Below are 16,584 nucleotides of genomic sequence, written 5' to 3'. Positions count from 1 at the left end.
GGAACAACGGGCACCACATATTTCCGCAATAAAGATCTATGGAAGACATTATGGATAGCAAAAGAGGCCGGAAAGGCCAGCGCCTTTCTTCGTCAAATCGGTCAAGGGTTTATAGATCTGGAGAAATTAGCAATGAAACGGCGATAAAAATTTGCAAAACCCAAAAATTTCTGAAGGCTCTTCACGGATGTGAGTTGAATCCAATCATAAATGGCCTGAACCTTAACCGGATCCATCTCCATAGATGAGGGAGAAAAAATGAAGCCCAAAAAAGAAACCTTCTGCACTCCAAAGAGGCACTTAGACCCCTTCACAAACAAAGCATTGTCACGAAGGATCTGAAATACCATCCTGACCTGTTCCACATGAGACTCCCAATCATCGGAAAAAATCAAAATATCGTCCAAATATACAATCAAGAATTTATCAATATAAGTCCGGAAGATATCATGCATGAAGGATTGAAAAACCGATGGAGCATTAGTGAGCCCGAATGGCATCACAAGGTATTCAAAATGGCCTTCGGGCGTATTAAACGCAGTTTTCCATTCATCACCCTGTTTAATACGAACAAAATTATATGCCCCCCGAAGGTCAATCTTAGTAAACCAACTAGCCCCCTTAATCCTAGCAAACAAATCAGAAAGCAAATGTAAAGGGTATTGAAACTTGACCGTGATCTTAGGGTACTGTCACACAGTGCAATTTTGATCGCTACGACGGCACGATCCGTGACGTCGCAGCGTCGTATGATTATCGCTCCAGCGTCGTAGACTGCGGTCACACTGTGCAATCACGGCGCTGGAGCGATGCCGAAGTCCCCGGGTAACCAGGGTAAACATCGGGTTACTAAGCGCAGGGCCGCGCTTAGTAACCCGATGTTTACCCTGGTTACCAGCGTAAACGTAAAAAAAACAAACAGTACATACTTACATTCCGGTGTCTGTCCTCCGGCGTTCTGCTTCTCTCCACTGTGTAAGCACCATAGCCGGAAAGCAGAGCGGTGACGTCACCGCTGTGCTCGCTTTCCGGCCGGCAGGCACTCACAGTGCAGAGAAGCTGAGACGCCGGAGGACAGACCCCGGAATGTGAGTATGTACTGTTTTTTTTTTTTACGTTTACGCTGGTAACCAGGGTAAACATCGGGTTACTAAGCGCGGCCCTGCGCTTAGTTACCCGATGTTTACCCTGGTTACAAGCGAACACATCGCTGGATCGCTGTCACACGCAACGATCCAGCGATGTCAGCGGGTGATCAAGCGACGAAAGAAAGTTCCAAACGATCTGCTACGACGTACGATTCTCAGCAGGGTCCCTGATCGCTGCTGCGTGTCAGACACTGCGATATCGTAACGATATCGCTAGAACGTCACGAATCGTACCGTCGTAGCGATCAAAATTGCACTGTGTGACAGTACCCTTATTTAAGAGGCGATAATCAATACAAGGTCTCAAGGAGCCATCCTTCTTAGCAACAAAAAAACATCCCGCTCCCAATGGTGAAGAAGATGGCCGAATATGCCCTTTCTCCAAAGACTCCTTATCATAACTCCGTATGTTAGTATGTTCAGGCACAGACAGGTTGAAAAGTCGGCCCTTAGGAAACTTACTGCCTGAAATCAAGTCAATAGCACAATCACAGTCCCTGTGCGGTGGAAGGGAACTGGACTTGGGCTCATCGAATACATCCTGAAAATCAGACAAAAACTCTGGAATTTCAGAAGAGGAAGAAGAGGAGATTGACATCAAAGGAACATCATTATGAACCCCCTGACAACCCCAACTAGTCACAGACATAGACTTCCAATCCAACACATGATTATGTACCTGCAACCACGGAAAACCCAGCACGATAACATCATGCAAATTATGCAACACCAGAAATCGACAATCTTCCTGATGGGCTGGCGCCATGTGCATGGTCACCTGTGTCCAAAACTGAGGCTTATTTTTAGCCAAAGGTGTAGCATCAATCCCCCTTAAAGGAATAGGGTTCTGCAAAGGCTGCAAGGGAAAACCACAACGCCTGGCAAACTCAAAATCCATTAAGTTCAAGGCGGCGCCTGAATCCACAAACGCCATGACAGAAAATGATGACAATGAGCAGATCAAGGACACCGATAACAGAAATTTAGGTTGTACAGTACTGATGGTAAATGAACTAGCGATCCTCTTTGTCCGCTTAGGGCAGACTGAAATGACATGAGAAGCGTCGCCACAATAATAACACAACCTATTCTGACGTCTGAATCCTTGTCGTTCTGTTCTAGACAAAATCCTATCACACTGCATTGGCTCAGGAATTGGCTCTGAGGACGACGCCACAGCGCGCACAGTTCTACGCTCCCGCAAGTGCCGATCAATCTGAATGGCCAGAGACATAGAATCACTCAGACCGGAAGGCGTGGGAAACCCCACCATAACATCTTTAACGGATTCAGAAAGACCCTTTCTGAAAATTGCCGCCAAAGCATCATCATTCCATTTAGTCAACACAGACCATTTTCTAAATTTCTGACAATACAATTCTGCTGCCTCTTGACCCTTGAGACAGGGCCAACAAGGTCTTCTCCGCTTGATCCACAGAATTCGGTTCATCATATAATAATCCTAAAGCCTGAAAAAAGGAGTCTACATTAAGCATAGCAGGATTCCAAAATTCCAGGGAAAATGCCCAATCCTGTGGATCACCACGCAGCAGGGAGATGACGATTTTAACCTGCTGAATGGAATCACCGGAGGATCGAGGTCTCAAAGCAAAAAACAGTTTACAATTGTTTTTAAAACTCAAAAATTTGGACCTGTCACCAAAAAACAAATCAGGAGTAGGAATCTTTGGCTCTAAAACAGGAGTCTGAACAATATAATCAGAAATACCCTGTACCCTAGGAGCAAGCTGGTCTACACGAGAAGCTAATTCCTGAACATCCATGCTAGCACAAGACTCCTCAGCCACCCATAAAGAGGGAAGAAAAGACAAAACAGGCTGCAGAAAAAAAAAATGGCTTAACACCTTTCTTCCCTTCTTCTGAGATGCATTTAGCTCATTATTGGCCAGTTGTACTGTTATGATCCGGTGACCTTGGAGCCGCATGAAACTTTCTCTGGAGTAGGTGGAAACTGTACTGACCGCAGATCCTGAACTAACACCGCAAACTAGAAGTAGCCGTGGGGTGTGCCTAACATACCCTAGACACCTCGACACAGCCGGAGGACTAAATACCCTATAGATGGAAATAGGAATACTACCTTGCCTCAGAGCAGAACCCCAAAGGATAGGCAGCCCCCACGAATATTGACTGTGAGTAGGAGAAGAAAAGACACACGCAGGCAGAAAACAAGATTTAGCAAAAGAGGCCACTCTAGCTAAATAGGAAAGGATAGGACAGAATACTAAGCGGTCAGTATTAAAACCCTTCAAAAAATATCCACAGCAGGTAATACAAAAAATTCCACAATCTAACTAAAGACGTGGAATGAATATCTGCAACCCCAGAGAATCCAACAAGACTGAGAAAATACTGACACAATCTAAGCTGGACAAGAAAACACAAAAGAATAGCACTGAATCATGAAGGTGTGCCACAGAAACAAAACCAGACACTTATCTTTGCTGATTTGGCAGAAAGGCAGGAGGAACCAGGCAGAGGTCCAACACCTCCCAACAACAATTGACAACTGGCAAGGACTAAAGAATCCTGCACACCTAAATACCCCAGTCAGAACTGCAATCAGCAGAAACACCTGACCAGGACTGAAACCCAGGGACAACTGCATTACCACCTACCACCACCATGGAGAACCCAAAAGCAGAATTCACAACACATTACATAACAGAGAGGCAGGTCAGATGCCCAACAGACGCTCCGTTCATTTTCCTTACAACTGCTGGAAGATGCCTAGAGCAAAGGACTATCACTGCACTTGTCGTCTATAGCTCCGCTTCGCTACTCCCTGCTGCCACAGCCTCTGCTTTTTGATTGATAGTCGAGGCAGAGCCTCTGCTGCATAACGATACCTCTTAACTTTCAGTAAAGCAAAAAGGAAGGAGAACTGCAAATGCACGTACTGTAAATGTTAACCAGAGCATTGGTGAAGCTAATTTGCATACGAATATAAGATGGATTTCAGAGCAAGGGCTAGCGGTGAAGCAGGTATCCTTAGAAATGTTTTACACTGCCCTATCCTACAGTACCTGTGATTACCTAGGGCGAATGTTATGGACAGATTGCCTTTATACTGATCGTGCTCTGAGCAGACAAAAGATGCATGGCCTGAGTTATAACTAGGATTTTACAATTAATAAGAGACTAACTTTTTGCACATTACATGACCAATACCCTGGTGACTGGTAAATGAAAGAACAATCAATTTGCGAGATTCATACATTTTCAAACCAAAGACTTCACTTTAGACTATTTTCTTACTTACCATCAAATTCCGCTAGCCTGGAAATATCCTCTCCAAGGTCAGCAGTTACTGGCAGAGCTTGTCGAACCTTCAGATTAGTCTCTCTGAAAAATATGCAATGATATACAATCTGTCATATTAACCCTAGTATTAATCGTCTGGTCCACCTGTACTTCATAACATTGTAATAACACAACCCTGGTGTGCAGCCACAAGGAGTGACACTGATTCGCAGCAGTTACACACCAGCATTAACAATACCATTCTACCAAGATCTAGAGGGATACTTAGTCATAAACATTGCCATTAGAGGTGCCTCGCGCTGATTTATGCTCTGGAACTGTCATTCCACACATATACAAAGACCGGTTTGTTAGTGTTCAGCGTGCAGGTTATAATTACAACGAGGAAGCATGTATTTCATGATAGGGGATTTTGTACTCCAACTGTATTTCAATGAAATTACACGCATTTCCTTAAAGGGGTTGTCCACTTCTTTATACACTTTCTTGATAAGACCAAGGTGATACAAAAGTTATAAAGAAGGGGAAAAAAAAAAAAAAAAGATTCACCTGTTGATCCCAGTTCTCTCTCCTGGTACACGGCATCACATGTCCACTGCAGCCATTGAGATTGCATCTGGGCTGGAAGAACCAGTGATTGGCCACAGAGGACAAGTGATAGCCCCCGCAATAAGGAAGTCAGGAGGCTAACTGGGGACTATGGCAGTAGAAAGGAGGAGCGGCGCTGGCCCAGTAGGTATGTCATTTTTTTTTTCACTTTTGAACCAACCTGGAACCTGTAAAAGTGTGTAAAAGTAGTGGACCACATCTTTAACATACATAGCACGTGATACTTTTTAGATCGCTAAGGAAAAATGAGTGTATTTGTTCCATCTCAACTTTCTATCCAAACATTCCATTTTCCTCTATAAATGAGCCGAGAACCTAAAGGGAACACTTAACGGGAATTTGTCACCAGGTTTTTGCTACCCTATGATAGAGCAGCATGATGTAGGGGCAGAGACCCTAATTCAAGAGCTGTACTGGGTTTTAATAAAATCAGTTTTATGTACAACAGGTCTACTAGTTCTCTTAATGTTGTGAGCTGTACATGCCCACCCACACCAATGATTGCAAACTGTGCATAGGCAGAAAGCTTCAGTCAGTGGTCCGCTGTGGTAGGACTACATAGCAGCAGGTTTACTAGCCACCTAATGATAATCTCCTGCTGATAAAACAGTGATTTTATCAAAATTACAGCAAGCAGCCCAGTAAATTACATCACTAGAATCAGGGTCTTTGCTGCTCTAAGATTAGGCAGAAAAAACACTGGTGACAGATTCCCTTTAATGATATAATCTATAATAACGTCTGTAAATATAAGACATTAGGCCTTTTACAACCTTTGACATATATTTATGTCAAAGGTCATGTCCCGGTCTTTGATGCGGGCTTGCACGCCTAGCCCACATCTTTCCCTGAAAATGATGAATGCTATAATCAGTCATAATAGGCCTCTAAGGCCTCTTTCACACTTCCGTTTTTTACAATCAGTCACAATCCGTCAAAATGTTGAAAAGACGGATCCTGTGCCGATTGTAAAAAACGGATGCACTGGAGCCATTTTTTTGACGGCTCCAGTGCATCCTAGAAGGCTATGCGCACACGTTGTGCATGAGTCTTCCCCACGGTTTTTCACTGCGAAAACGCATACACAACACAACCCATGTTAAAAATAATAAAAAAATAAAAAATCGTGATATTCTTACCTTCCGGCGTCCCGCACAGCCTTCCCGATGCTGCCGTTCCCAGTGATGCATATCGAGACAATGACCTGTGATGACGTAGCGGTCTCGCGAGAAAGGTCCGAGAGGCCCGGCGCCTGCGCACGGCAGTACTTTGCCCCGGACCGCGACGCCCATCGGACTGGACCGCACCGGGACCGCCCCTGGGTGAGTATAATCTAACTTGTTTTTTTTATCTTTAAGGTTACATCAGGGGCTTATCTACAGCATTATACAATGCTGTAGATAAGCCCCTGATGGCTGTGGCCGCAGCTTATAGGCCAAAAATGGAGTGACGGATTCCCTTTAACAGCTCAATTTAATAGCTAAAGGTACCTTCACATGAAACGACGCTGCAGCGATAGCGACAACGATGCCGATCGCTGCAGCGTCGCTGTTTGATCGCTGGAGAGCTGTCACACAGACCGCTCTCCAGCGACCACCGATGCCGAGGTCCCCGGGTAACCAGGGTAAACATCGGGTTGCTAAGCGCAGGGCCGCGCTTAGTAACCCGATGTTTACCCTGGTTACCAGCGTAAAATGTAAAAAAAACCAAACAGTACATACTTACATTCGCATCCCCCGGCGTCCGCTTCCTGCACTGACTGACTGACTGAGCGCCGGCAGTAGCAGGGCACAGCGGTGACGTCACCGCTGTGCTTTCACTTTCACTTTGCGGCGCTCAGTCAGTGTGGGAAGCAGACGGCGGGGGATGCGAATGTAAGTATGTACTGTTTGGTTTTTTTTACATTTTACGCTGGTAACCAGGGTAAACATCGGGTTACTAAGCGCGGCCCTGCGCTTAGTAACCCGATGTTTACCCTGGTTACCAGTGTAAAATATCGCTGGTATCGTTGCTTTTGCTGTCAAACACAACGATACACGGCGATCGGACGACCAAATAAAGTTCTGAACTTTATTCAGCGACCAGCGACATCACAGCAGGATCCTGATCGCTGCTGCGTGTCAAACTAAACGATATCGCTAGCCAGGACGCTGCAACGTCACGGATCGCTAGCGATATCGTTACAAAGTCGTTTCGTGTGAAGGTACCTTAAACCAATGTATAACCAAAGACAAAGGTTGGCTTAGCTAATGAAATTAGAGCTCAGCCAGCCCCTTCTGCAAAAAAAGAAATGGTCAAATGGCAACACAGTAAATTTTCTACTTTGTCATCTCAAACTAAACAAAAAAAAACCCAAGATAGGAACAAAATGAAAAAATACGGTCTTTACTATAAAACAAACGTAAAAGCCATCCCACCAGCTTTAAGGCGTATATTACATTTAAAAAGCTCCAAACTAGCTGTGTGTCCATGTTTGAGACCCGATCCTGACCAGTGCTTATTCACGTAGGACATCACTATGATGCATGGTAATATTAGAGGTTAGGACCATCCCAAACTTAGGTACACCTTGACGGTGGCGGGATGGCGTTTTCGTTTTTTTTTTTTTTTTTAAATAAAAAATGGCATTTACTTACAGCAGGGTATATATTCTTTTTGTTTATATCTTGGGTTTTGTTTGTCAACTCAAGTCTAGAAGTGCAGCTGCCAAACCCAGGACTGGAGGAACAATTAAGACATCTGGCATAACTATATTGTTTACATAAAAAAAGATCCTATAGAAAAAGGTAACCCTACAACCTGACTAAACCATTGCCCAAAGGACATGAGCATAGTAAAGTGAACCCACCCATAGAGTACTCTTGCTGAAAAGCCCAGAGGCACTTTTTGGCTAAGCCTTTTTTTTTTTATTTATTTATTTATACTGAGTTACATCTAACATACAAGCACATTATATATATATATATATATATATATATATATATATATATATATATATATATATATATATATATATATATATATATATATATATATATATATATATATATATATATACACACACATATATATATATGTTTAAATATATATCCCTGTATGTATGTATGTATGTACACACACATACATACACACTACATACACACACACTTCTTACTAAATTAGATTGTCATCAAAAAGTTAATTCATTTCAGTACTTCAAAACAAAAAGTGAAACTCATATTCATATTTTTTATATTTTCATAAATCCGACTTTCTGAATGCGGCAATGCCAAATAGCTCTATTTTTTATATCTTTATTTTCATTGGGGGTGATTTGAAGTTTTATTTTTTTTTTTCATATTTTGTAAAACTTTTTTTTTGTTTTTTTACTTCTTACAGATTTTGTTAGCCCTCTAGGGGGCTTGAAGATACGATCATCCAATCACTTGTGCTATATGCAGTGATACATATAGCAGAAGTCACAGTCTCCTTTGAAGCTCTGCCACAGGCGGGGTTTCAAAGGAGTATCGGCGATACACGATACACGGTCACTGGTGTGCCGAAGGGGTAGAAGTACTACATTGCACTTCGTCGCTGCGAGATAAATGCTGCTGTCCGAGGTCGACAGCGGCATTGGCATTTAACAGGCTAACAATTGTTAGTGGCAGGTCCTGGATGAAATACACAGCCATCGACTGCTGGGTATGAGGTGGGCTCATTGCGTGAGCCTGCTCCATACACCCACTTTCGATTTGCGGCGTATTTCTTTGGCACATGTCATGAAAGGGTTAAATACACTTATATTTATGGTTGGGTTTTTCAAGTTTCTCCATGTATTCTGACAGAGATGCCCTCTTTCTGTAGCAATGTCGCTTTTACAATGTGAGAATCATTTTGAAACTCATCCTTGTGATTAAAGATTTTTTATGTAACTTTGACCTTTTTTTTAGACTGAAAGTGCCCCTCTCGGCTTATACTTGAGTCATTGTCCCAGGGGGTCAGCGGGGGAGCGTCAGGAGTGGCGGCTGTCACATCATACTGACCTGCTCCCGGCGCGTCTCTGCATGTCCCTGCTTCTTTGGCACCTGCAGCTTGTTCGTGTTCAGCGGTCACATGGTACCGCTCATTAAAGAAATGAATATGGACGCGACTCCACTCCCATAGGGGTGGAGCCGCATATTCATTACTTTAATGAACGTTACCATGTGACCGCTGAACGCAGGAACAAGCTGTGGGCGTCAAAGACCATCACATCGGAGAAGCAGAGACCGAGCCGGGAGAGTGAGTATAACTGGGGAGGGTGAGCATTGCGATATTCACCTGTCCCCGTTCCACTGTCGTGCGCTGCTGTGTCTTACGCGTCCTCTGGCTGTGACGTTCAGGTCAGAGGGCGCGATGACGTGTTTAGTGCGCGCCACCCTCTTGTCTGAACAATCACTGCAGAGAGACGGAAAGACAGAGCGGCGCGCGGTGGTGGAGGGGACAGGTGAATATCGCAAGTGCCGGTGTCCCTGCCTGCTCTCTACAAGAGGTGAGTATGTCATTTTTATTTTTAATTGCAGCAGCAGCATATGGGGGCAATTGTTTCTATGGAGCACCTTATGGGGCCATAATTAACCTTTGTGCAGCATTATATGGGGCACATTTTCTATGGAGCATCTTATGGGGCCTTAACCAACCTTTATGAAGGATTGTATGGGGCATATGTTTCTATTGAGCATCTTATTGGGCCCATTATAAACTTTATGCAGCATTATATGGGGCATATTTTATTATCGAGCATCTTATGGGTCCCATCATGAACTTTATGGAGCATTATATGGGGCTCCTGATTCAATATGGATATTCAAAAACACTTAACCTACTGATGTCTCAATTAATTTTACTTTTATTGGTATCTATTTTTATTTTTTAAATTTACCAGTAGCTGCTGCATTTCTCATCCTAGGCTTATACTCGAGTCATTAAGTTTTCCCAGTTTTTTTGTGGCAAAATTAGGGGTCTTGGCTTATACTCGGGTCGGCTTATACTTGAGTATATACGGTATATAAATATTTTCAGTGACCTGTCCCCTGACAGTATAAGGCAGCGGTGGCAGTTTAGAGGCGTAAAATGGAGTGATAGGTTTCCTATTACATAGTTACATAGTTACATAGTTATTAAGGTTGAAGGAAGACTGTAAGTCCATCTAGTTCAACCCACAGCCTAACCTAACATGCCCTAACATATTATTAATTTAATAACAATATAAGGGATTAAATAAATAAAAAAAACTGCATATATTATACACACATCTGTAAATAAATGACATGAAATGACTTCATTGTAAACAATAGAAACACCATCTATATGCAAAATATGAAGAAAAACGCCTCTGTCGGCAATGTAATTACACTTTACTAGCTGTTTTGATGTCCTAATTGCATCATCATTCATGCATTGACACTTTGGTGTTTACAATGGAAATATACTAAATCCACCTGACATTAGCTCCAGTTGATTACGCATGATGTAGCGCACAAATAAAATACTTACAATTGTTACTGAAATGTTAAACAACATTCATAACTAAATATGAAATCAATTACAAGGCTGACTAACTCCTACATAAAAGCCAAAAAAGGGCTGTGGTGACAGTCAACTGATCATGTGCAAATGCAGAAGCCTTACAAAGCCAAGCTGGAAATGAACAGAATTCAGATTTTAGGTGAAAGTTTGTACATTCTCATTTTAAAGGGAACCTGTCACCCCCAAAATCGAAGGTGAACTAAGCCCACCAGCATCAGGGGCTTATCTACAGCATTCTGTAATGCTGTAGATAAGCCCCCAATGTATCCTAAAAGATGAGAAAAAGAGGTTAGATTATACTCACCCAGGGGCGGTCCCATCCGATGGGCGTCGCGATCCGGTCCAGGGCCTCCTATCTTCATCAGATGACGTCCTCTTCTTGTCTTCACGCTGCGGCTCCGGCGCAGGCTTACTTTATTTGCCCTGTTGAGGCAGAGCAAAGTACTGCAGTGCGCAGGTGCTGGGCCTCTCTGACCTTTCCCGGCGCCTGCGCACTGCAGTACTTTGCCTCAACAGGGCAGACAAAGAATGCCTGCGCCGGAGCGTGAAGATAAGAAGAGAACGTCATCGTAAGAAGATGGGAGGCACCGGACCGGACTGCGACGCCCATTGGACCGTGGCCGCTGGGTGAGTATAATATAACCTTTATTTCTCATCTTTCAGGATACATCGGGGGCTTATATACAGCATTACAGAATGCTGTAGATAAGCCCCTGATGCAGGTGGGCTTAGCTCACCTTCCATTTTGGGGGAGACAGGTTCCCTTTAATTGAGTAAAACCCGACTATCCAAAGTACAGAGGTGTCCTTTCATTGTAATCAGGCTTTCACATAGTAAGGACACGTTCATTCATGCTCCATTTCACACAGTTTTGGGCGCAGATTCCTCATTTATATCCACGCTAATTTCACTGCAATGCATGTGAATGGGATTTACGGTATAAAATTTTTCACTCAGAATTTCGGGTTCCCCTACAAAGATAAGTACAACACTACATATTCTGAGCATTCTGCTCAGAAAAAAATTTAGATTGGCAAAATTAATTAACAACCAGAAAAAAAATGTTAAAGGGAATCCGTCCCAACATTTGACCTATGTAAACTATTAATATGCGCATACAGGTTATAGACAGCGGCAGAGAAAGATACCTGCCTCATCTGCCTGATATCAGATGTCTTGTTGTTGATAAATCATCTTTTATCACTTTATATAAATTACCTCTTCCAGGCTATGGGGAGGATGATGTCTGGAACATCACTCTGCCTCCAGAGCTTGTTTTATATAAAAGTGGGAGTTACTAGTGTGATGGGTAATGGTTACCAGTGTGATGTGTAATGGTTTCCAGTGTTACCAGTGTGATGTGTAATGGCCGCTCTCTGGTCTCCTGATCTCACTGCAGAGCTGTGTGTGATTATACCTGACACATCTGCAGGTTCCTCTCAGCTTCAGCTTCCAGGTCACAGGCAGACAGACAGAAGCAAAAAATGTGTTTATAAGGAGACAACGTTCATTTCTCCTGTTCTGTGTTAGTTACTTGTCTCACACTGGCAACTCCCTTCATGTAAAATAAGCTCTGGAGGCAGAGTTATCTTCCAGGCAGCGTTGTCCTCATAGCCTGCATACCTCCCAACTTTTGAAGAACAAAAAGAGGGACATATCATGCTTAGCGTGCAGTGGCAAATTTTGGTCACGCCCCTGGCCATACCCCAATCCATGCCCATTTACAAGGAGGAGATGTCAGAGGGGAGCTGGATTTGATGGACATTCAGCAGGAGATCAAGACTGAAGGGTGTAGACTAGTGATGAGCGAGTATACTCGTTGCTCGGGTTTTCCAGAGCACACTCGGGTGACCTCCGAGTATTTGTTAGTGTTCGGAGATTTCGTTTTCATTGCGGCAGCTGAATGATTTACAGCTATTAGCCAGCTTGATTACATGTGGGGACTCCCCGGCAACCAGGCAACTCTCACTAGTGTAGACCCAAATCCAGGACTGTCCGCAGTATCCGGGACGGTTGGAACTAGAGATGAGCAGATTGATTCACGGGTCTCTAGTCCAGCGTGCAGGTCAGTGCTATGTAGCAGCTAGTCGGGAGGCCGCAAATCTCTTACCATCCAATAAATTGTGATTTTAAAGTACAGCACAAAATATATTCATGTAGATGTATAGATATATGGGTATTACTTATTTTTATCATTACTTATTATTACTATAACATCAATGGTAAAAATCTAAAAATAAATTTAAAAAATAAAGAGGTCGCAACAAAAAAACACTTACCCATCAAGTTCAGCAGTTTCCACGTAGCACAGTCCATGTGGCTCACTACTGGACAGAAGGAGCATGTCGGCCTGTTGAATGGGAAGAATATTTATGGGTTTGGCAATTGCAATCTCCAGTTTGTTATGATATATGACTGCTACCTTTATCACTGGCAGCAGAACACGTGTGGCAAAAAGCAGCGCAGACTGCATGGCATTACTCATCGTGTGTACAGTGGTCAATCACATTTCAGCTTACAGAGATCGCACTTCTTTATAATGAAGACAATGTTTCCGGAACAGATTGAGGAGAGAAAATAAGAAGCAAGTGCTGAAATGGGAATTGTCACTTGAAACCACTGATTACAGAAAATGTCTATTGTGCAACTAGCAATTAATAGGATCAGATTATAGGCAAATCCCCTCACCCATGATGACAACCTCAAAGAACCATTAAAGGTAATCTGTCAGCAAACTTTTGCTATGTAATCAAAAGGCAGCATATTTCAAGGCTGTGTCACTTAGTAGGCTGTGTGCTACTCTTTCTATACAGTTTTATCACCAGGAGATTAACCACTGCCAGGACTTCAGCTTGAGTGAACCCTGGTCCCAATCCCTCCTCTGATAAGCAGCTCCCTGTCAATAGACAAATGTACACAGAAAGCTGTGGTGTGGACGAGGATGGCTTTCTGAGCTCTGCTACATCTGAAAACTCTTGATTGTGTCACCACTACTGCATCTAGTAAACTAAGTGATACATCGTTGGAATCAGCGTCTCTTTTCTTACATCATGCTGCTCTCAGATGGGGTCTCAAAAACCTGGTGGCAGATACCCTCTAAATATAATATCATGTCTCCTGACTGCTCATTTTCAGTTTATTGCCTTCATTATATACAGTATCTGAAAGTGAATCTCAACATTAATGGGGATGGCTCCTTTATCAATGTATGTTACTGATGATCACATGGTGCATACTAAGATAGCCCCTTCAGACACACCTTTGTTCTCTAGATTATGGAGGCCATGACTTATTGATTAGCCTGTCTTCGATCACAAGATAATGCTGATTGAGGAGAATGGTATAACCATGAAGCCGATAAAGTAGCCCAGGCAGAGGCTGGATGGAGTATCTGACATGCCCCTCTATCTCCAGTCATTGCATGGAGGGCAACAAAGTCAAGGCTGTTCGTGGATCAGTGGCAACTGATAGCTCGTCTGGTCCAATCTCACAAAAAAAGGAACGTAGCACAAAATTGTGAATAAGTAATGTTAATAGAAAGGTGTGTGATCACGCCGTGCATTACAACCTTGGCGTGTGTGGGGTTTACGCCCTTGGCAGACCGCTGTTCTTTATAAACCCGCCTACATAGGCACATGGGCATTAGAATTGGACCATGCAGCAATGGAAGAAGGTGGTCTGAAATGATAAATCATGAGGTTTTCTTACTGCATGTAGTATCTGTGTAGTCAGTGGGATGCTAGTAATTTGAGAACTTTCTATCAGCAGTGTTTTGTTTTTTTTCTTTTCAGTACAAAAATAACAACAAACCGAAAAAAAGAAAAAAAACTGAGCATATGAAACAGTTCTGCAAACATCCTTTCTTGGTTGCGTTTTAGAACCATTACATGGAGGACCCTGGTCTGAAATCACTGATCGTTTCTGCTGCACAACACTTCTGCCATCTTTTGGCAGTAACACGGTACTACAAGCAGATCTGTTGTAACACGGACTCTCTAATAATACAAGCCATTAGGATCAGTTTTTGGTACTAAGGTTTTTTTAATTTAATATCATGTTTTGGTTATAAATCAGACCAATCTTTGTAGAAGCTTAGGTATTCCAAAAAAAGAAGAAAAAAAAACCTGTGTGCACACACTGGATTCATTATAGCTTTTTCTGCTTTTGCGTAAGGAGAGAAAATACAATAGGTTTCCATAACTTTATACAAACAATCATTGGCACGTCATCTGAAATACCCATTGTCACGCTTTCATATGGACCAAGAGAAAAAACTGGAATTAAAAATAAAGCGGTCATAAAAAAAAGATACACCTTAGAATATGTGGAAAATACTTATAGTCAAAGTGTAGAGAACAGGTGCTTATTGTGCCTATTCAGACCCCTCTAAACAGCAATTTTTGGGGATGCACCCAGTTTACACCTACTAGCTCGAGTGTGCTGTGTAGTATGGGGAACAACGGACCAAGCCCCTTAAAGGGAATCTGTCAGCAGGTTATTGCTACCTTATCTGAGAGGAGCATGATGTAGGAAATAAAGATTCTGATTCCAGTGATGTATCACTTAGTTTACTGGGTGCAGCAGTTGTGACACAATCAATTTTTGGATGTAGCATGCAGAAGAGCTCAGCGAGCTAACCCCACCCACAATATAGCGTTCTGAGTACATTGTCTAGAGGAAGTAAGCTGCTTATCAGAGGAGGGGGCGTAGTCAAACCAGGGCTCACAAGCACTGTGGTCCAGGCAGTGATAATCTCTTGGTGATAACCCATTCATTGTATGGAATCAACAGCACAGAGCCCAATAAGTGACATCCCAGAAATCTGTGTCTCGGCCCCTATCTCATGCTGTCCTCAGAATCCATAGTAAAAACCTGCTGACAGAGTCCCTTTAACTTGGAGAATGTGATAATGGTTGCTTTAAAACGGTTATTGTGTACTTCAGCTTCGTATAACTTACCGGCATTTATTTAAAAAGTCCAGTTTCACAAGAAAAACATTTTTTCTTTAGCAAAGGACTTTTTGATTCAGAAAGTTCTGCATTAGAATTGTTTAACTTGTGAACCTGGAAGAACGCCTCCAATCAGCATCAAGTAAAATCCTGGGACACACAGAAATAAATGAAAGTATGACTTACAACCACAAACTGATTGTTCTCCAGTCTGATGATATCGCCCGCTTTTACATTCATCCACTTCTCATTTTGCAGTCTGTTAAAGACAAAGGGAAATAAAAAAGGCATAATTGATTTCGTCTCAGAGAATTCCTGCTGCCATTTTCAATCAGCCTGAAGCCTCAGTAATTCTGCAACAAAAGGAACATGAGCAGTCAAGATGTAAAAGCATGACATTCCCGGCTGGCTCACTAATACGATGCCATGGAAGGAAAATGGGTGAACAAAGTGCAAACGAGGATGAATTTCCTGCCCATACCGCCATGCAAACAATTTGTTTAGGAACACTTCCAAATAATTCCTACACAAGAACCAAATTTAACTTTAGAGGGAAAAAAGCAAACGTAACTCGGAGTTTTTTTTCTTATTGGAAACAGCACAGAACTAAAGAAAGCTTTGGGCCTCATAGTTTAACCGCTTACTGACTTCTTATCATTCCGTGTTCCAAATTCACCAGACACTGGAAGAAACGGAGGTCGGCCATGTTTCCTCGATGCACTATGGCTCCTCATTTATTGCACTGTAGGGTATGTTCAGCTCTTATCTATGGCAAGAGAATCCGTGGCAGAAGCCTACCATATATATCTGGGTGGAACTGCCTCCTTGTACTTCAATTAGGCCTGTGGAGTCGGAGTAGGAGTCGGATCCCATTTTGGTGGAGTCGGAATCATGGAAATTGAGGAGTCGGAGGTTTGGCTTACAGACTCAAAGTCATGGAGTTGGACTCGTGGAGTCAGATCCCATTTTGGTGGAGTCGGAGTCGGTATCGTGGAAATTGAGGAGTCGGAGGTTTGGCTTACAGACTCAGAGTCATGGAGTTGGAA

At 42.9% G+C, this 16,584-nt stretch overlaps 1 protein-coding gene across 4 annotated transcripts in view; it reads right to left on the bottom strand.

The window, feature by feature from the left end:
* ATP8B4 (ATPase phospholipid transporting 8B4 (putative)) overlaps positions 1 to 16,584 on the bottom strand; it is a 327,013-nt gene that overhangs the window by 149,967 nt on the left and 160,462 nt on the right. For all 4 annotated transcript variants that reach the window (XM_077263705.1, XM_077263703.1, XM_077263704.1 and 1 more), the window contains 3 exons: positions 15,725 to 15,797; positions 12,869 to 12,939; positions 4,432 to 4,514 (listed from right to left, as the gene is read on the bottom strand). In XM_077263705.1, coding sequence (XP_077119820.1) covers positions 4,432 to 4,514; positions 12,869 to 12,939; positions 15,725 to 15,797 — 227 coding nt within the window. The remainder of the gene's footprint in view (positions 1 to 4,431; positions 4,515 to 12,868; positions 12,940 to 15,724; positions 15,798 to 16,584) is intronic.

This window comes from Ranitomeya variabilis, chromosome 5 (assembly GCF_051348905.1).
Source record: "Ranitomeya variabilis isolate aRanVar5 chromosome 5, aRanVar5.hap1, whole genome shotgun sequence".
In the NCBI taxonomy this organism is placed as follows: domain Eukaryota; kingdom Metazoa; phylum Chordata; class Amphibia; order Anura; family Dendrobatidae; genus Ranitomeya; species Ranitomeya variabilis.
This window is presented reverse-complemented; position numbering and strand designations above follow the sequence as displayed.